The sequence below is a fragment of the Ursus arctos genome, unplaced genomic scaffold (genome assembly GCF_023065955.2).
Source record: "Ursus arctos isolate Adak ecotype North America unplaced genomic scaffold, UrsArc2.0 scaffold_18, whole genome shotgun sequence".
In the NCBI taxonomy this organism is placed as follows: domain Eukaryota; kingdom Metazoa; phylum Chordata; class Mammalia; order Carnivora; family Ursidae; genus Ursus; species Ursus arctos.
In genome coordinates, this window is record NW_026622852.1 from 1,153,173 (window position 1) to 1,175,421 (window position 22,249).

The 22,249-nt window shown below is 41.4% G+C and overlaps 1 protein-coding gene across 8 annotated transcripts; it reads left to right on the forward strand.

Moving 5' to 3' along the window:
• Positions 1 to 3,449: 3,449 nt before the first annotated feature.
• On the forward strand, positions 3,450 to 21,602 carry MLANA (melan-A). 8 transcript variants are annotated; one of them, XM_057313413.1, is made up of 7 exons: positions 3,450 to 3,549; positions 3,720 to 3,852; positions 5,315 to 5,416; positions 5,705 to 5,812; positions 9,575 to 9,671; positions 19,866 to 19,979; positions 20,615 to 21,602. In XM_057313413.1, exons 2-7 carry the CDS (start codon positions 3,821 to 3,823, stop codon positions 20,759 to 20,761), a joined length of 600 nt encoding a protein of 199 aa, XP_057169396.1. In that variant the 5' UTR covers positions 3,450 to 3,549; positions 3,720 to 3,820; the 3' UTR covers positions 20,762 to 21,602. The 8 variants fall into 8 exon arrangements, with proteins under 8 accessions (XP_057169396.1, XP_057169395.1, XP_057169398.1 ...); XM_057313412.1 differs by having other exon boundaries at positions 3,450 to 3,852; XM_057313415.1 differs by having other exon boundaries at positions 3,450 to 3,852; positions 21,253 to 21,602.
• The last annotated feature ends 647 nt before the right edge of the window (positions 21,603 to 22,249 follow it).

Consider the following 22,249-nt stretch of genomic DNA (forward strand, 5'->3'; position numbering starts at 1 on the left):
CTCTCCGGAATAGATCATATAGTGGGTCTATATACTCGGTCACTAATCAGGTCTCAACTGGTACCAAAAGGTCGGAATTATTCCCTGCACATTCCAGACCACAATGCTTTGAAACTTGAACTCGATGACAAGAGGAAATTTGGAAGGAACACAAATACATGGAGGTTAAAGAGCATCCTATTAAAGAATGAATGGGTCAACCAGGAAATTAAAGAATTTTAAAAAATTCATGGAAATGAAAATAAAAACACAACTGTTCAAAACCTTTGGGATTCAGCAAAGGCAGTTCTAAGAGGGAAGTATATAGCAATATTAGCCTTTCTCAAGAACCAAAAAAGGTCTCAAATACACAAGCTAACCTTAACACCTGAAGGAGCTGGAGAAAGAACAGCAAATAAAGCCTAAACCAAGCAGGAGACGAGAAATAATAAAGATTAGAGCAGCAATCAATGAAATAGAAACCAAGAGAACAATAGAAAAGATCAATGAAACTAGAAGCTGATTCTTTGAAAGAGTAAGATCGATAAACCCCTAGCCAGACTTTACAAAAAAAGAAAAGAGAAAGTACCCAATTTAATGAAATCATAAATGAAACAGAAGAGATCACAACTAACACCAAGGAAATACAAACAATTTTAAGAACATATTATGAGCAACTATACGCCAACAAATTATGCAATCTGGAAAAAATGGGTGCATACCTAGAAATTTATAAATTACCAAACTGAAACAGAGATATATAAAACCTGAACAGAGCCATAACCAGCAGTAATCAAAAACTTCCCAATAAACAAGAGTCCAGGGCCAGATGGCTTCCCAGGGGAATTCTACCAATCATTTAAAGAACTAATGCCTATTCCTCTAAGGTTGTTTCAAAAAATAGAAATTGAAGGAAAACCTCTAAACTCGTTCTATGAGGCCACCATTACCTTGATCCCAAAACCAAAGACCCCACCAAAAAGAATTACAGACCAATATCCCTGTTGAAAATGTGTGCCAAGATTGTCACCAAGATACTAGCCAATAGGATCCAACAGTACTTTAAAAGGATTATTCGCCATGACCAAGTGGGATTTATTTCTGGGCTGAAAGGGTGGTTCAACAAATCAACATGAATTGTGGCTCAACACAAATCAATCAATTAACACAAATCTTAATAAAAGAAAGGACAAGAACCATATGATCCTCTCTTTAGAGGCAGAAAAGGCATTTGACAAAATACAGGATCCTTTCTTGATTAAAACTCTCCACAGTGATAGGGATAGAGGGAACATACCTCAATATCATAAAAGCCATATATGAGAAGCCCACAGCAAATATCATTCTCAATAGAGAAAAATTGAGAACTTTTCCCCTAAGGCCAGGAACATGACAGGGATGTCCACTCTCACCACTGTAGGTCAACATAGCCCCATCAATCAGACAAGAAAAAGAAATAAAAGGCATTCAAATTGGCAAAGATGAGATGATATTTTATGGAAAATCCAAGGACTCCATCCCAGAATTGCTAGAATTCATACAGGAATTCAGCAACACGGCAGAATATAAAATCAACGCACATGGTGTGCCCGAGTGGCTCAATTGGTTAAGCATCTGCTTTCAGCTCAGGTCGTGATCCCAGGATCCTGGGATGAAGCCCTGCGTCGTTGGGTTCCCTGCTCAGCAGGGAGCCTGCTTCTCCCTCTCCCCCTCCCCCTGCTTGTGCTCTCTCTCTTGCTCACTCTCTCTAATCAATAAAAACAATTTAAAAAAAATTAAGATATATAAAAAATAAAATCAATGCACAGAAATCAGTTGCATTTCTATACACTAACAGTAAGACAGAAGAAAGAGAAATTAAGGAATCGATCCCATTTACACTTTCACTAAAAACAAGTAGTTATTTAATCTAAGTCCTCAGCTGATGAGAACTGTCACATTCCTTTATTCTGGTAGATGTTTTGTTTTGTTTGTCCACAACAGTTACAGAGAGCTGGTGAGCAAAGGTAACTGTCCCACTGAAATGCTTCTGGGCTATACACAGTTGACTCTCAGGGTAGAATAATCTAATAATCATAAGATGTCAGGTCAAATCAGTTCTGGTTTCAGTTAGATTCTAGGTAGGTCATATCTACCTTCAAAGAGAAAATTTTGTCTGCGTCTTGCAAATGCACAAAACCCACTCTCCCCAGGGGACAGTAATCTCTGAATATGTCACAGAGAAATCAGGGAGCTTAGTGTTACAGGATTTTGTGTCCCCTTAGTGCCTGCAGTTCTTGGTCACAGTGCTTCAAAGAATGAAGAGGTAAACCAGACAAAGAGTGGTGGGCAGGAAAGCAAAGTTTATTGAGCAAGAGAATAAAGCCCCTGAGTGGGTTGCCCCCGGAGTTTCTAAGCTTAGGGGTTCTGAGCTCTTTTGCAGAACTTTCTTAAGCAATCAGGTGTGCTGAGTCATGCTAATCGGGCTTTGGTCATGTATCTGTCTACTTATTAGGTTAATGTCCACATGCTGATGGGTTTTTTTTTCCCTGACATCTGGGGCCTTAGGTCTTAACTGCCCCTTGCCCGTGATATTGACAAATGTTTTTGTGGTTAACTGTCTTATTTTAGGACGTTTGCAGAAGTCATTTCTGCAAAGCAGAATGTCAGTGTGGTCCTAAGCTACAAACAGGATGTCAGTGCTATTTTATTTCAGCTGTCCTGACTCCGTATTTTCTTGTTGGGGACCCTGGCCCTGACTACCTAACTGTCTAGCTAACTCCTAACATTAGGAAGTTTTTAGGAGGGTTTAGGGATCTTCTATTTCCTCTTCTTGATCAAGAGGGGGTGGGACTAGATGGTCTCCTGTTCAGAGACTAAAGGCTCTTTAACTCTTTGAGGTGGGGATGAGGGAGGGTATAGGGTGCCCAGTTACATTTGAATTTTAGATAAAATACAAATACTTTTTTTAAAAAAGATTTTTTATTTATTTGACAGTGAAAGAGTGTGAGCGGTGGGGTGGGGAAGGGGCACAAGGGGAGGGAGAAGCAGACTTCCTGCTGAGCAGGGAGCCCAACACAGGCCTTGACCCCAGAACCCTGAGATCATGACCTGAGCCAAAGGCAGATGGTTAACTGACTGAGCCACCCAGGGGCCGCACAAATAATTTTTTTAATAAAAATATGTCCCATCTGGTAAGCAGGACATAATTATACTAAAAAATATTGCAGGGGACATAATTATACTAAAAAGTATTCATTGTTTATCTGAAATCAGAAACAATTGGATATCCTATATTTTGGCTGGCAACCCTATGGAGGAGAGACCTATTTAAAATAAATGGCTTCCCGGGGAAGAAATCCTGAGATTGGGGAAAACAGAGGCCACAATGAACAATCACTTTTTGAGGAGAGGAATGAAGGCGGTTTCTTTCATGCCAATTAAGCAATCACAGATGACCCCGTCAGAAATCCAAACTCATGACTAACACGGGACTAGAGACAAGGAAAAGCAATTTAAAAGATTAAGAGCCAGAGAAGCAATCTTCACACACAGGGCCAGCCAGCCGACAGAACAATCCAATCCAGAAAGGTAAGAGCATGGCCTTCTTGCCCATTGTTGTTGTCCAAGAGAACAGGTTTTGGGGGATTCTGGTGGGCTCCTCTGCCCTGCCTCATTGCTTCCCTGATGCCTGGCAGTCAGCAAAATTTCTCCTCAATGTAAGTCTCCAGCTTCTGAGGGCTCATGAAGTCTCCTCCTAGATCCTGTTCCTAGACTGCCAAGAAGAAAAGCAGAGAACCAGGAAAAGCAGTTATTCGGGCTGCATCCTGTTTGTGGTTCTGCTTGTATATTCTCCTGTCACATGAAAGACTGCTTCTCTTGGTTTGGAAAGAGGTACGTTTGTTGTCCCTACGCTGTTTTCAGGGTTTACAAAAACAATTTAACGCAGAATTGAGTTTTGTATCTGTAATTTTGAACACAGGGCTCACCCCTACGTTATTCACCTGAGATGATCGTGAGTTCAACTATAATTTCTTTTTTACAACTGGGAGGGAAAAATTACACACGAAATGCCCCAATGGAAAGGGTTCATGTGGCAAATTCCCCACTCTGTCCTCCCACTTCTCTCCTACTATTTTAAACAGGCTCATTAGTATAACTCTATTATCAGAGCTTTGAAATTAATGAGAACCAGAGGGAAGAAAAATACATGATGGGAAGGAAAGAAAAGAAACCATTGTTGGTTTCCCACCAGCACACTTCAATCATGACCTCTGCAGTTCATAAGCTTTTTGTCTGTTTGTATTATGGTTTAAAAGTTTGTATTATACTAATGAATCATCGAGCCTTACATCGGAAACCGGGGATGTACTGTATGGTGACTAACATAATATAATAAAAAATCATTAAAAAAAAAAGTTTGTGTTATAATATATATATTCTGTGTGTGTATGTGTGTGTGTATATATATATATGTATTTAAGCCCTATTCATGAGACTTGAATGAGGGAGAAGCAGAAATTAATTTCAAAGGGAGGGAAAACAAATTGTTAGACAAAGTCAGGTTATGGGAGTCCCCATTTTGTTTTGGGTGGGGTGAATGAACATGGACAAGCCCAGGCATTTCCTTTGTTGGAAGGTGGACTTGAAGGATGCTGTGCTCAGCCACATACTCATATGTTATCATAACTGTCTATATGGCCAAAGATTGGTATCAAATTAATACCTTTGGAGAAAAACAACTCATTTTATTAACCAGTCTTGTGCCAGGGAAAGTAAAGAATGAATAAAAATGCATTTTGTGGGGGCACCTTGGTGGCTCAGTCAGTGAAGCATCTGACTTGATTTCAGCTCAGGTCATGATCTCAGGGTGGTGAGATCAAGCCTCACACTAGGCTCCATACCGCGCATGGAGTCTGCTTAAAATTCTCCCTCTCCCTCTCCCTTTCCCTCTGCTCCTCTCCCCCCACCTCTCTAAAAATAATTAATAATAATAAAATGTCATCTTTAAAAAATGTATTTTGTTTCTCTATAAGTTTGTGGTGTAGAGTCAAATTGAAGGCAAATGAAGAGCATCTCCCTCCCCCATAATAACTCAATTTCAAAGTTTTTTGCTTTTCTTTGTAGTTTCTTCTTTGAACTTAGTTTTCGTTTGGTAGAAGCAGTAGAAACCTGAGCAATTTCTACTTGATATCAATGAAAATAGCAAGTATAAATCCGCTCACAGAGAGAAAACAGAGGGTCCCAGCTATCATTAGTACTCACCTGGAGAGAATGTCTTTGTGGGTATTTATGAAATGCTGAGTGAGGATGTTTCTGAATGTGCTGAGTGATGCCTGTGTGCCCCTGCTATTAGGTGTCCTGTGGCCTGCCCCCACAAGATGCCAAGAGAAGAGGCTCACTTCATCCTTGGTCACCCCAAGAAGGGGCACAACCACTCCTACATCACAGCTGAAGAGTAAGTTCGAAACTGAACCCAGTGGGGTTTCCAGTTTGCCATTTGCTGACACCAGCTGCTGATTTCCACAAGTATATGCCTGTCAGTAAATCTCCTAGCGTTCATTTCTCCTAAGAGCAAAAACACCGGCAATGAGGTGAGGGGACCCCGTGGTCCTACAAGGGGCTCACTCAAGCTTTTCTGAGGCCATAGAGGCAAGGAGATAGGAATGATAATAAGTTGGATCTTGGCTTTTTTTTGTTTTTGTTTTTTTGGTCTGTATTCTTGGTTATTAGGCATTTGTTGTAGGTTCCCCAGCTGGAAAACATCTATCTGGGAGCAAGATGACTCTTTCCTCAAGCCTTGTTCTCTCTACTCCACTCAGGCTCCTGGAGATGGTTTGCAGACAGAACAAAGGTGAGTTGCCAAAGAGCTAGTGAGAATGTAGGGCAGGTATGTGCAACTCCATCTGCAGACTGACCCCAGGGTGAAGATGGTGGTCATAGCTTCTGCATCATAATTTTATCCTAAGGAAAGGTATTTAATAGTATGAATTAATTTTAAATAATTAGTCATATGATTCAGCATTTCTAAGTGCTAAGCAATGTATAATCAGTCTAAGATGTTATCCTTATCTTTGAAAAAATCTTACAGTGTAGTGCAGAATTAGGCTCAAGAATAATTTTAGGAAGTGTTAAGTGGGATGCATAGTGGAATGATAGGCTGCTGGGACACACTCTGCATATACTACAGTACACAAGAGTGTGGTGCTCTAGGTCGGGTCCCACCCTCTGGGTGGGGACTCCAACAGGACAAATGAGGTACCAGGTTTTTATTTGGACCATGTCTTAAGTGGTCCACTCAGAACTTCTTGCAAACTTGCTCTCCCTTGGGAAGGAGATATTGAAAAATCTTTACTAGAGTGAACTAGCAGGGGCAAGCAAGATGTAGAACCCATTAAAGGCACTGAGGAAGAATTTAGGCTGAGAGCATTTCCTCAGAAGACCCTAGTGGGATTCTCTAACATCCCTGCATGGTCAGTAGGGAATGGGGATGGGAAGATCTGAAAAAATGTCCCAAGAGCAAAAATATACTTTTTGGGGTATGTTTAGGGTACACACGAAACTAGGTGGGATATGGTTTCAGCTTCTGTATGATGAATTGACAAACTGTATCTCTGTGAAACCTCAGTAAAAAGAGTTTGAGGGGTTCTTTCAGTCAAGAGGACGTAAGTCACTCATGGAGCTTGTAAAATGCAGTTTCCCAGGCATTGCTTCCAGAGAGGCTGATTTGGTAGGTCTAGGGGTGGAGCTCAGAGTCTGCACTTTAACATGCATCTCAGGTGACTCTGTTTCAGGAGGCATTTGGTGTCACTCTGGAGAGTCCTGCCCAGCTGGGCAGTGGGTTCTTTTGATGTGTCTGGCATATCCTGATATTTTCCACTCTATCAGTCACTTGGGTGTGTGTGAATGCAATGTGACTGTGCATAAAGAACTGGAACAGAGCTCTGTCTGTGTCAAGATGTCCAAGGGGATGAACACAGACTTGGTGAGTGAAGTTGGAGCACAAGCATTCTAGGAATTGAATCAGATGGCTTCAGTCACAAGAGCCCACTGAATGCTCCTTGTGATAGCTTCATTTCAGGAAAGGGCGATACGGCAGGAAAGGCACCAGTTGGGTATCTTAGGCCAGTCACTGTGAATGCTGGTTCTGCCACTTATCAGTTGTGCAGCCTTGGACATTTTACCAACTTAAAATCATGGGGTACCAGCTGTGACATGAACATCATATCTACCTCAGAGGATTATTGTGAGGATGAAATAAAAGCCTATATGTGGGGTGCTTGGCACAATGCTTGGCACAAATCAGTGCTCAGTGAATGACAGAGTAGCTGCTAAGGTGGTGGTGATGTTGATGAGTCGTGGTAGGTCTCGGCTTCATGATCCACGGAGTGGGCGGACTGACCTGCATAATTAGGTCAGAGTTTTTATCCAGCACTGTCATCCATCCCGTTTAGTGATAGACAGGAGAGACTTGATGCCTCAGCTGCTTTGAGAAGGAGGTGGTCCAGTACGTAATACAGCGCAAAGATCTCTCCAGGAGAAACCTCAGCTATATTCACCTTCAGCTGCTCAATCTCCTATAAATCACCCAGATCTGCAGAGCCCTTCTTTAGCAAGTCACAGCATTCTCCACTTTGATCATGCTATGATGTGGAAAATCAGGCAGATGTTAGCTAATTGATAGTGTTATACAGGGAAAGCACAGCTTCAGGTTCTGTTTCCAGGGCCTTTGTGGTAACTAATCCTTCCCATGGGCCACTGGACAGAGGGCTCAAAAGGCTGGCTTAGATGTTCAGATTGCAGCCTGCTGCTGAGGAGCAGACCAGTCTCAGTGATGCTACAGCTTTGCTCTAGGTTCAGCTCAGACACTTCTCCCCAAGACTGAGCCCCAGTGCTATATCTTTTAATAATTCAGGCCTGGCCAGTTAAGAGGTACTTATTGAATATCTGCAGTCTCTGACTCCAAATGTCAGCTGGCATCTCTGACTTGGCAGCCAAGCAGGCTGGAGAGATAAGGCCTCTTATTTCAGAATCCCCAGGGTTCTATCCCCAGCTCCATTCTGAAATATCTTTTCCAGATCACTCAGGTAATAACAGAGTAAGCAGCAAGGACTGACCCATCTGGTTTGGTCCTTGGTGATCCGCAACTGGATTCCTGGAGCAAGCAGAGGCCAGAGAGGAGCTTACCTAGTTGAATGTAACCATGAGACACATGACCCAACAGTAAGGCTGGTATCTGGTATCCCCATGCAATAGTTACAGTCTTGGAGACCTCTAAATCCCACAAACCCTATTTCCACCCCTTCAGTCAGAATGTGCCAGCTCCAAGCCCTCAGTGACTGCTTTAAATACTCTCTCCTTCTCTTCATTACCTTTTCTCCATTTCCAACCAAAATCTGCTTTGTGGAAAGTTGTGGATCCCCTCATTCTCACTAGAGTGTCAATGACCCACAAGAGGTGAAAGTAACAGAGAATTAAGCTGTTAGGACAAAGGAAGGATGATCTTTAAAGATGGTATTTCAGATCTTCAGTTCCAATTGCAAATGGGAAAAAAATGATGTTGGGGCTAGCATCATGCCCCAAATCCACATATTTATAGCTATTTTAAAGAAGACATTAAATGGCTCATTCATTTTGCAGTTTTTTCATTTTTTATTAATATGTTTGGCCATCCATTCAACTGTCCATTCATCCACCCATCCATCTTCAAGAAATATTTTTTGAAACACCCAGTGTGCCTGACATTTGCTAGGCATTGAGGACTCAAATTAAAAAACAAACCCAAAACCAAAAAACTCATTTGGGAGTTCCTTTCCTAGAAGGCATGGGTAAGCACACTGCCTATTACCACCGTAGGGCTGTTGATGAGGGAAGCCAGAATGGGTTGCCATCATCCTGGGTGGGCTGATGCTGAGTCTTTGAACATGAATATATCAGTCATGGGCAAGGAGTGAGGGGACAGGTTTCAGGTAAAGAGGACACAAACACAAATGAGACAAACTCAAGTTCAAATCCTGACTCCATCTTGTGCTACCTCTGTATGTCCATCAGCAAGGCACTTAACATCCGAATCTATTTCCTCATCTGTGAAATGGGGGTGATAAGTGGGGCCTACTTTCAGGGTTGTTGTGAGAATTAAATAATCTAATATATACAGAATGTTCATCATTATATCCAGCTTAGAGTAGATCTTAAGTCAATGTTAATTATGAAGACTTTTCGTGGACTGGTAGTGGGGGAAAATGTTTTAAACTAATCCTGATGAAAAGAAAAGATAACTCCGTCTCTGTGAATACACAGTTCACACATGCATCAGCTGCTACTGCACAGTTGGAACGTGGGTGGAATTTGGGTGCTTAGGCCACGCCAGTTAGCACTACTTGTGTGGGTACACAGCTGTGAGGCTCCGAAAGAAGCTCTTGTCCCTTGATATAGGTGCTGGAGGCCTGGTGGGTGTTCAGTGTGGTGTGGGGTAGGGTGGGAAACTACTTGGGGAATGGAATGTATGGTTTTGGGCTGGCAAAGCCCCTGTGAAGATTGAAGATTGATGCATGTTTCATCACAATCTAGAACAAGATTTCTGTACCCAGATGGATTTGTCTATTTCTTGGGCCAGGGCTGCAGGGATTGGAATCCTGACAGTGATCCTGGGATCTTTGCTGCTCATTGGCTGCTGGTATTGTGGAAGACGAAGTGGATACAGAAGCTTGAGGGTTAGTAAAGTTTCCACCGCTGGGATCCCTCCAGATCCAGGACCCCCTTGCCCTTCTTTTTCTGAATTTCTGGGGAGTGGGTAACATTCTCATGATCAGCTTTAGCTCTCATTTCTGGTTCTGATGAGTCTTTCTCTACTTCGTACTTCTCAGCTCTTCCTTTGCTTCTGCCTGGCATGAACCCCAACCAGAAACTTGGCCCATCTCTTTGGTTTCCCTCACAGCAAATTGGAGTGCTTAACTATGTGTAGCTGAGCACTGATATTTGTGGGGTACAGGAGCAGGGGTTCTGATCCTCTTGCACAGCAAACAGCAGCATGGGAGATGCTCCAGGTCTTACCAATCCTCCTGGGAATTCCCACTGGTTCTGTTTCTGACTTAGTGGCCTGCTTATCTCACCTCGCTGCCTTACCCCTTTCTTCCCAGGTTCCCTGGGAGTTCCAAGTTCTAACTCTGTTATACCAAGCAATTTAGCATACGTAGGGCCCATTCAGCCATCAGTACAGTGAGGAAACCATTCACCCCTCTCTTTCTCTCTCTCCCTTCCTCTACCTTTCCCTCCCTCTCTCCCTTGTTTATTACACACCTGAAAACTTATGAGTTGATACATAATGGAAAAAATTATCTTTGCAAAAGATGTTGGAAAGTACCATTCCTCCCTCACTCAGCAAACAATTTAGACAAAAGATTCTGTGATGGAGGGGAGGGCTGGTGTGGTGGGGGTTTGGAGCTTGGTAGTCTGAAAAGGGGAAGAGAAAGGTGGCAGCTATAGCTTTGACTTCTTCTCCTTGCCAGGAAGATTGGGCAGTCCCGTATGTCCCTTTCTTAATGCCCATTTTGCCAGAGTGTCCCAAATAAAAATCATGAAAGACAGGGCAAGTTTGGGGGCTGACACAGCCACTGTGCAACAGTCCTCCAATATGTTGACATTTAGTGGAAAGGAGAAGTTGCTGAGTCTGAGTAAGATTCCAAAACAACTGCCATAGGAAAGCCTTGGGCTAGGAGATTAGGGATGGACCTTGAGCTCATATGATACCTCACTGTGGCTGTCCACAACTGATTAGGGAGGGACTTTGCTCTCTGCCACAGAACTCCATTTGTGCCCCTAGCACGGAGTTAACATTGTTTTGTAATTGGTTATTTACTTTTTGCCTCTTCCACCCCTTTTCTTTCCTCCATTTATGAACTGGGACAGAGTATTTCTTACTCGTCTTTATACCTCCAGTGCCTGGCACATAGCAGCCACCCAAATACTGGCATCAGGATTTGGTCTCATTGTCTGCCATTGACTTTGTTGGTGACCTTAGAGTTTAACTTCTTGGAGTCTCATTTGCTCTGTTTTACACCTGGGCACATGCGATATAACATGATGTAATCAGTCTTTATTTAACATATATTTTCTTCTATATTTTTATTTAATTGTTTGTACTTAACTTTTAAGGAGTAAAAGCTCTACAAACTCAATATGTTGGTACCCATTTCCTAACTGTCCACAACTACTAGCTTGATGCTACTAGACAAAAATACGATTTTTTTCCTTTCTACTTCAACACTCTAATCTTAAATTTAACCCTAACAGAGAGTCTTTAATGTCATGAGCTCAGACACTGTGAACATTTTGCTTAGTAAGGTTCAAGTTCAACCTACCGTGTCTCCATTCCTCTAGGTCTATACCAGTGATTTGCAGAGTTTCTGGAATTTTTATGAGATGGAGCTGTGTTTAAATTCTCTGGTTCCCATGGCATCTAAAATGCTGACATTTATTTTTTAAATTAATATTAAAATTTTGTTTTGAGACTTTCACACGTCCTGAAAAGCTGGGTTGGGAATCAGTAGTCTAAGAAATGTAGGCAAAATTATGTACAACAGTGCACTAAATACTACATTTAATTGCATAATTACCTCCCTGCCTCTCTTCGGAGTTTTTTTTTCATTTTGTTTTGTTTTATTTATATTTATTTATTTATTTATTTATTTATTTATTTATTTATTTAAGTAGGCTCCACACCCAATGTGGAAGATTCTTTTCATTTTGAAACCAAAGCACAAGGTATATCTGGGTGGCTCAGTTGGTTAAGCGTCTGACTCTTGACCTCAGCTCAGCTCTTGATCTCAGGGTCAGGAGTTCAAGCCCTACATTGGGCTCCACACTGGGCATGGAGCCTACTTAAAAAAAAATAATAGAAAGCCAAAGGACATAAATGACAATAAACGCAAGCTTCAGATACCTGAGTCACTCCAACAGCAACCTGTTTTAAGCTTTGAAATGTTTACTCTCCCACTTTCGTTGGCCATAGAATGGTAGCAAGGTTGGTTGGAATTAAGATTTCCTAAAATGTTTCCATTGACTCACAATTCCCTTTAGTCCTGAAAAACATCTTTTGAAAGGAAAGACTGCTCTTTGAGGCAACTTGTTTCTGCAGGAAGATGATTTGTAAGGGGATGAAAGTTATTTTTGTATTTACCAACTTTATCCTTACACTTGGAAGTTTAGGACATAATGCTAATTGATTCTTGGAGAATTCTGAGGCCCCTGCTGACAGCTCAGTTTATACTCATGTCTCATGTGTTGTGTTTCTCAATGCATGGTCAGGGGGCCCCTACACTCAAATCTCCTGGAGCTGTTGTTAAAATGCAGATTCTGGGACCTCTTTGGGAGTGAGACCCAGGAAGCTGCTTTTTAAAATGCATGCTGAAGATTGGGTTAAGATGGCGGGGGAGTAGGGGACCCCTTTTTAAGCTGGTCCCCTGAGTCGAGTTGGATAGGTACTAGACCAGCTTGAACATCCACGGAATCAGCCTGAGATGCAGGAAGATACATCTGGATCTGTACAAATGAACATCTCCAGCACTGAGTATTGATGTATGAAGCGGGGAGCCGTGACACCGCGCATGGATATCGGAAGATAAACGGAAGGGGGAGGGAGCTGCCGCGTTCGGGCGCCGGGAAGCGGTAGCCACCTGCACGGGGGAGCGGGCGGACTCACGGACGGCACCCTCGAGAGAGCAGACTGAGCAGACTGAGACCGTGAGCCAGGGAACGCGCGACCAGACTGAAAACCAGAGCTCCGGTGTGCTCACTGGAACCAAACTGAGACCAGGAGCTCTGGAGCGTGCGGGGGCGGCTAGCGGCTGGCAGTGTTAGAAACACAAAGGACAGAGATGTGCCGGCCCTGGAAGTGAGGGCTGGGACGCCGGGTGTGGGGCGCACATCCTGGGACGCTGCAGGGTTGAGCAGCACCAACAGAAACAGAGTTAAAGTGGCCATAACATCAGTGGAAAATGGTCCGCGACTCCACTGTTCTGAGACAGAGGCTGAGATTTGGCCACTGCTTCTCTGACTCTCAGAAGAGGCACAGCAAACCGCCAGGGAAAGCCGCCAGAGAACAAAAGCCTGGAAATACTGGCTCACAGTGTGCCCATCCCCATCTCCCCTCTCAGGGGACACGGAGACTCTAACCAAACAGGGTTGCCTGAGTATTGGCGCAGCAGGCCCCTCCCCCAGAAGGCAGGCTGAAAAATCAAGAAGCCCATGTCACTAAGATCCCTATAAAACAAGGGCGCATGGCCTGGGTCCCGGTCAATAATTTGGGCTCTGGACAACCCTGCACCCTCTCCTCATCAGAATGACGAGAAGGAGAAATCCCCACAGCAAAGAAAAGACAATGAGTCTGTGGCCTCTGCCACAGAACTAATGGATATGGATATAACCAAATTATCAGAAACGGAATTCAGAGTAACAATGGTCAAGATGATGTGTAGACTTGAAAAAAGTATTAATGAAAATATTAATGAGAATATAGAATCTCTAAGGGAGGAAAAGAGAGCGAATCTGGCAGAAATTAAAAATGGTATGAGCCAAATGCAGTGAAAACTAGAGGCTCCGACGGCCAGGGTGAATGAGGCAGAAGAACGTATGGGCGAATTGTCGGATGGGTTAGTAGAAGAAAAAGCTAAAATAGAATCTGGACTCAAAAAAATCCACACTCGGGAATGGAGGTTACGGGAGATGACTGACTCAATGAAACGTTCCAATGTCAGAATCATTGGCATCCCTGAGGAGGTGAAGAAAAACAAGGTCTAGAAGAGATTTGAACAAATTGTACCTGAAAACTTCCCTAATCTAGCAAGGGAAACAAACATTCGTGTCCAGGAGGCAGAGAGGACCCCTCCCAAGCTCAACCACGACAAACCTACGCCACGTCACGTCATAGTGCATTTCGCAAATATTAGATCCAAGGATACAGTATTGAAAGCAGCCAGGGCAAAGAAATTTCTCACGAACCAAGGCAAAGGTATCAGAATTATGTCAGACCTGTCTACACAGACCTGGAATGAGAGAAAGGTTTGGGGGGAGGGGCATTCTTAAAGCTCTTTCAGAGAAAAACATGCAGCAAAGGATCCTTTATCCAGGAAGGCTGTCATTCAGAATTGATGGAGAAATAAAAACCCTCCAGAATCGCCACTCATTGACCAGTTTTGTAGCCATGAAACCAGCCCAACAGGAGATATTAAGGGGGGTTCTATAAAAGTAAAAAGGCCCCAAGAGTGATACAGAACAGAAAGTCAAAATCTATAGAAACAAAGACTTTACTGGCAACATGGCATCATTAAAATCATATCTCTCAATAATCAGTCTCAATGTGAATGGCCTAAATACTCCCATAAAATGGCACAGGGTTGCAGATTGGATAAAAAGAAATGACCCATCCATTTGCTGTCTACAAGAGACTCATTTGGAACCTAAAGATACATCCAGACTGAAAGTGAAGGGATGGAGAACCATTTTTCATGCCAATGGACCTCAAAAGAAAGCTGGGGTAGCAATTCTCATATCAGAAAGATTGGATTTTAAACTAAAGACTATAGTTAGAGACACAGAAGGGCACTATATTATTCCTAAAGGATGTATCCAACAAGTGGATATGACAATTATAAATATATATGCCCCCAACAGGGGCGCAGCAAGATACACAAGCCAACTCTTAACCAGAATAAAGAGACATATAGATAAAAATGCATTAATGGTAGGGGACCTCAACACTCCACTATCAGAAATAGACAGATCACCTAAGCAAGAAATCAGCAAAGAAACAAGAGCTTTGAATGCCATACTCGACGAGTTTGACTTCATAGATATATATAGAACACTACACCCCAGAACCGAAGATTACTCATTCTATTCTAATGCCCATGGAACATTCTCAAGAATAGACCATGTTCTGGGACACAAAACAGGTCTCAACTGATACCAAAAGACTGAAATTATTCTCTGCATATTCTCAGACCACAATGCTTTGAAATTGGAACTCAACCACAAGGAAAAACTTGGAAGAAACTCAAACACTTGGAGACTATGAACCATCCTGCTCAGGAATGATTCAATAAACCAGGAAATCAAAAATCAATTTAAACAATTTATGGAGACCAACAAGAATGAAAACACAACGGTCCAAAATCTATGGGATACTGCAAAGGCAGTCCTAAGGGGGAAATACATAGCCATCCAAGCCTCACTCAAAAGAATAGAAAAATCTAAAATGCAGTTTTTATATTCTCACCTCAAGAAGCTGGAACAGCAACAGAGGGACAGACCTAATCCACGCACGAGGAAGCAGCTGACCAAGATTAGAGCAGAAATCAATGAATTAGAAACCAGGAGCACAGTAGAGCAGATCAACAGAACTAGAAGCTGGTTCTTTGAGAGAATCAATAAAATTGACAGACTGCTGGCAAGACTTATCCAAAAGAATAGAGAAAGGACCCAAATTAATAAAATTATGAATGAAAAGGTAGAGCGCACAACCAACACCAATGAAATTGGAAGGATTATTAGAAACTTTTATCAATAGCTTTATGCCAATAAATTAAGCAATCTGGAAGAGATGGATGCCTTCCTGGAAACCTATAAACTACCAAGTCTGAAACAGGAAGAAATTGATTTTTTAAACAGGCCAATTAATTATGAAGAGATTGAGTCAGTGATAAACAACCTTCCAAATAACAAAACTCCAGGCCCGGACGGTTTTCCTGGGGAATTCTACCAATCATTCAAAGAAGAAATAATACCTATTCCCTGAAGCTGTTTCAAAAAATAGAAACAGAAAGAAAACTACCAAACTCATTCTATGAGGCCAATATTACCTTGATCCCCCAACCAGGCAAAGACTCCATCAAAAAGGAGAATTACAGACTGATTTTCCTAATGAATATGGATGCCAAAATCCTCAACAAGATCCTGGCTAATAGAATCCAACTGTACATTAAAAGGATTATCCATCCTGACCAAGTGGGATTCATCCCTGGGATGCAAGGGTGGTTCAACATTCGCAAATTGATCGGGGTCTCATATTTTATCCAAAAAGAAAAATTCGGAAATCATATGATTCCCTCAATTGATGCAGAAAAAGCATTTGACAAAATAAAACATCCTTTCCTGATTAAAACCCCTCAGAGTGTAGGGAAAGAGGGAATATTCTTCAATCTCATAAAAACCATCTATGAAAGCTTACAGCAAATATCATTCTCAATGGGCAAAAGCTGGAAGCCTTTCCCTTAAGATCAGGAACACGACAAGGATGCCCACTCTCGCCACTATTATTCAACATAGTACTAGAAGTCCTTGCAACAGCAATCAGACAACAAAAAGGGATCAAAGGTATTCAAATCGGCAAAGAAGAAATCAAAATGTCTCTCTTCGCAGATGACATGATACTATATATGGAAAACCCAAAAGAATCCACTTCCAAACTATAAGAAGTTATAGAGAAATTCAGTAATGTGGCGGGATACAAAATCAATGCTCAGAAATGTGTTGCATTTCTATACATGAATAATGAGACTGAAGAAAGAGAAATTAGGGAATCCATCCCATTTACAATCGCACCAAACACTTAGGTTACCTTGGAATTAACTTAACCAGAGACGTAAAGGACCTATATTCTAGAAACTACAAATCACTCTAGAAAGACATTGAGGAAGACACAGAAAGATGGAAAAATATTCCATGCTCATGGATCGGAAGAATTAACAGCTAAAATGTCCATGCTACCCAGAGCAATCTACACTTTCAATGCTATCCTGATCAAAATATTGATGACATTGTTCAAAGAAATGGAACAAACAGCCCTTAAATTTGTGTGGAACCGGAAAAGGCCCCGAATTGCCAAGGAACTGTTGAAAAAAAAAACAAAGCTGGGGGCATCACAATGCCGGATTTCAAGCTGTACTACAAAGCTGTGATCACAAAGACAACATGGTACTGGCACAAAAACAGACACATAGACCAATAGAACAGAACAGAGAACCCAGAAATGGACCCTCGGCTCTTTGGGCAACTAATCTTTGATAAAGCAGGAAAAAACATCCAGTGGAAAAAAGACAGTCTCTTCAATAAATGGTGCTGGGAAAATTGGACAACTACATGCAAAAGAATGAAACTTGACCACTCTCTCACACCATACACAAAGATAAACTCCAAATGGATGAAAGACCTCGATGTGAGACAGGAATCCATCAAAATCCCAGAGGAGAACATAGGCAGCCACCTCTACGACATCGGCCAAAGCAACCTTCTTCATTACACATCTCCAAAGGCAAGAGAAACAACAGAAAAAATGAACTTGTGGGACTTCATCAAGATAAAAAGCTTCTGCACAGGCAAGAAAATAGTCAAAAAAACTAAGAGGCAGCCCACGGAATGGGAGAATATTTTTGCAAATGAAAGACTGGTATCCAAGATCTACAAAGAACTTCTCAAACTCAATACGCGAGAAACAAATAAACAAATCATAAAATGGGCAGAAGATATGAACAGACACTTTTCCAATGAAGACATACAAATGGCTAAGAGACACATGAAAAAATGTTCAAAATCATTAGCCATCAGGGAAGTTCAAATCCAAATCACACTAAGATACCACCTTACGCCAGTGAGAATGGCTAAAATTGACAAGGCAAGAACAATTGCTGGAGAGGATGTGGAGAAAGGGGATCCCTCCTGCGTTGTTGGTGGGAATGCACGTTGGTACAGCCACTCTGATAAACAGTGTGGAGGTCCCTTAAAAAGTTAAAAATTGAGCTACCCTACGACCCAGCCATTGCACTACTGGGTATTTGCCCCAACGATACAGACGTAGTGAAGAGAAGGGCCATATGCACCTCAATGTTCATAGCAGCATTGTCCACAATAGCTAAATCGTGGAAGGAGCTGAGATGCCCTTCAACAGATGAGTGGATTAAGAAGTTGTGGTCCATATATACAATGGAATATTACTCAGCTATCAGAAAGAACGAGTTCTCAACATTTGCTGCAACGTGGACGGCACTGGAGGAGATAATGCTAAGTGAAATAAGTCAAGCAGAGAAAGACAATTATCATATGATTTCTCTCATCTATGGAACATAAGAACTAGGAAGATCGGTAGGGGAAGAAAGGGATAAAGAAAGGGGGTGTAATCAGAAGGGGGAATGAAACATGAGAGACTATGGACTATGAGAAACAAACTGAGGGCTACAGAGGGGAAGGGGTGGGGGAATGGGATAGACTGGTGATGGGTAGTAAGGAGGGCATGTATTGCATGGTGCACTGGGTGTTATACGCAACTAATGAATCCTCGACCTTTACATCAGAAACCAGGGATGTAATGTATGGTAACTAACATAATAAAAAAACATAACAAAATAAAATAAAATGCATGCTGAAGTTTGACTGCAGGTGCAGAGAACTGGCAGTGAGCTGGGGGAGTAGATCATGCCCCTATCCTATGGCAGGTGAGAAATCTACAAATAAGAAAATTTGAGGTGATAATTGAGGTAAAGGGAGAAAATGCATTAAATACTCCACCTGCAGTATATTGCTGGGAGTTGGGGAGAGAAGCAGACTCTTCCTGCATCCTTACATTAAGATTAGGGCCCTTGTGCATATATCCTTCAACGGGAGTAGCATCAATAATAGTTTCAGACTAGAGTTTAGGAAAATTACTTCTTACAGTGTGCAGACTGTGTAGTTATCAGCTGTAATCCATGTCTGGCCTCACCTCATTGATGTTCCAAACACTTCTGCCTGAGAAACCTACCTTGATGCCCTCTTCCAACCTAGTAGAGCCCAATGATCAGTCACAATCTGCAGAAAAGGCTGACGAGCTGCTCAATATCCACGCAGCCTCCCTGTTCCAGCCCCTCTTAGCTGGTACCACAGAGTGCATGCTGCTAATACCCTACTGTCTGAATTTGGCTCATTGGTATGTTTAGGGCTGTATTTTAAAGAAATTGAATTAGGTGCCAACCTAGGTACAACTAGGTGTAAAAGCAACATCTTACCTGAAAATCTTTATTTCTAGTATCTTTTTAAAAAAATCAAAAGATCTGGCAAAAACTGGCAGCTGTATAGTGGTTGTCCCTTTAGATGAGATATACTCCTTCCTTTCCTATGGCCCCCACCTGTCCCCTCTGACCCCTATGCATTACTTGCCCAGTCCTTCTAAAGATCTCGGTATAGCCGGGTCACCCAGGTGCAGGCAGTAAGGAGGTGCTTTCTGTGCAGAGCAGTGGTTCTCCACGTAGCCCTGGATCAGCAGTTTTGACAGTATCACCTGGGAACTTGTCAGAAATGCAAATTATGGGCCTCACCCTAGATCTACTGTGTCAGAAATTGTGGATGTGGGCCCAGCAATCTGTTTAACAAGCCCTCAGGTGATACTGATGCAAGCTAAAGTTTGAGAACCACCGTGGAGAATTTAACAACAATAATAAAAGCAACTAAAAGTTAGTCTGCTTTTTATTATCACAATGTGCCAGTAATTTAAAACTATGTCAGTGATGAAATACTCCACCTCACCATGGTGGACCACTCCTGAAGTCCCCACTTGAGTATGTGTCTCTGTTCTGTACTGTTATCCTTCTATTCTGGGGATGGAGAATATCACCCCCTAAACCTATGCAAAGCACCAAACTAAGCTTTCACCCACCCCTCCCCACAATAACTCAGGGTGCATAACTTAGCCTTAGATTGACTAGAAATCATGTTGCAACTTGACTCGGAAGCTCAGGCTACAACCACAACATTTCTACCACAACATATGCATTTGTAGTGTTTAAGATATTTTGCTGTCATTATGAAGAAGGCAGAAATAGGCAGTGCGTCCCTGTTGCCAAGTTTTCTCACCCACTGACCCTCATGCATTCACATTTCAGGACAAAAGTATTCATGCTGGCACTCAAAGTACCTTAACAGGAAGATGTCCATGTGAGGGGTTTGGTCACCAGGACAGCAAACTGCCTTTTCAAGAGAATAACTGTGAACCTGTGGTAGGTTGAGATCCTGCATCTTGGTGTTTATTGTATGGCTGCTTTTAACTCAAATGAATAAAATTATTCCAATTTAAAAACTAAGAGCAATGTGAATATACTTGATGCTCTGAACTGTACACTTAATAATGGTAAATTTTATATTTTACCATAATAAAAAAATAAACAATAACAAAGATAAAAAAACAGGGAAGCAGAGAGATTTTCTTAAATTGTGTCCTCTCGTACCCAGGTTTTCTAGGGTCAGTGATGAGATCCCTACACTAAGATCCAAAGGAAGAAACTGATTCTGGATACAATATTGTTTTGTCTTTTGTCTTTAGTATATTTGCCTTTTTCTGAATGTAGACACATCTAAGGGAGGGGGAAAAAGCATCTGTGAGTAATTGTATAAGCTGTGAGTCCAACAGGGAAGCCGCTGGCCACACGTGGCTCTTAGCACTTCTAACATAGTAGCTTGAACGAAAATGTTCTAATACATACCAGATTTCAAAGACTTAGTATGAGGAAAAGAATACAAATAATTCATTAATGATTTTTATATCAATTACATGTTGAAATAATATTTTGATATGTGGGATTAAATAAAATATATTATGAAGATTAATTTTACCTGTTTCTTTTTTGTAATGCAGATACTAGAAATTTTAAAGCTACGTATGTGTTATCCTCTAATTCTTTTGGACAGCACTGGTACAGATAGAGTATATCATAATGGTTTAAAGAACAGACTCTGGAGCCAAATTACTGTGAAGTTGTATGACCTTGGACAAGGAAGTTGACCTGCCTGTGACTGTTTTCCAACCTATAACATGAAAACAATGAAAATACTCCTAGAATTGTTGTGAGCATTAAATGAAGGCCTAACACATTTGTGCCGTACTGACAATAGCACTGGCCTTTAGCCACAACTACAAGGACCTATCCATATGGTATAAATAAAATGTATATTAGGTGGCTTTAAACAGTGTTCAAGAATTCACCAGTTAGGGCTTGGGACTTCTACTGGCAAGGATAATGAAGGTATAAATAAGTTTCTCAGATTTGGGGAAGGCTGTTAGCTCTATTTTTCTCTAGTCTTCCCCCTCCCCCCAACGTTTCAACACATATACTTGTGAAATTTAACAACGATTATCTTGTTGGCTGGTAATTAATGTGGGCACTTCAGTCCAGATAAGTAGTACAAATATGATGCTGACCATTAACTTTACCCCTCTGCCAGAAACCTGCGCAGTGCAGCCAATCCCACACTCTCCCTTTCTCATTCTCACAGGTTCCCAGTGCTCCACCTGCCTATGAAAAACTCTCTGTAGAATAGTCACCACCACCTTATTCACTGTGAGAATGCTGAGAGGTGATGAAATTATTTCCTTTACACTTTTGCTGGACTTTAATATGGACATCTAATGTTCTGCTTCAGAATACCGTTGAAATAGTATACATCATCTCTAATAATAAGCTTGGTATTAAATTCTTAGTAGAGCAACTAGCAATAGTAATTAAGTGCAGGAATGATGAGAAATCTTAGAATGCAAAAAAACTTTGTCAATAAACATTGTAATGCCTGATACTATTTGTGCTAGTAATAATTCTAATAAATTTGTGTTATTTTCTGAGACAGTTCACGTGTGTGTTCTGGGACCATTCAATTTCTTTTTAGTTGAAATTTGGCTAATACCTAACAAACTACTATTCTGATTTTTGAAGAAGCAACCTTTTGACCAACATGAAATCTAACAGAATGATTGCAGATGACTCTGTGCCATGGAGTGCTCACAAAGGATAAGTTTATAGGTTTAAGACAAAGAGCTGATTGATTGCTCTACCAAATTATAGTCAGATTCATTTGACTAGGAAAGTGTCAGTAATGTCTCTGTGTTCTAAAATTCCATGATGCTACAATAACATACTGCAGAGATCCTGTATCTTGAGTAATACATATAAAACAGTTTTAATTACATTTCACTTCAAGACTCAATGCTATTACAATTAATGACAAAATGCTTTTGTTAAAGCAGAAGATGGTGTAAGAATTTAAATAAGATACTATAGTTTGGCTGATGTCTTGCCTTAAATGTTCCAATGGCAGTTTAGCTCCTCTGGGCTGCCAAAGCCCTCTCAAAAAAACATATAGAGGTAATCATAAAGGATCAAAGATTCTGGAATGGTGTGGAATGGTGGAACAGGGCATAACATTATTAAAATTTTTTTGTTGACATCTACATATCACCTATACTATTATTTATCTAATATTTATTCTTTCAGTCAAC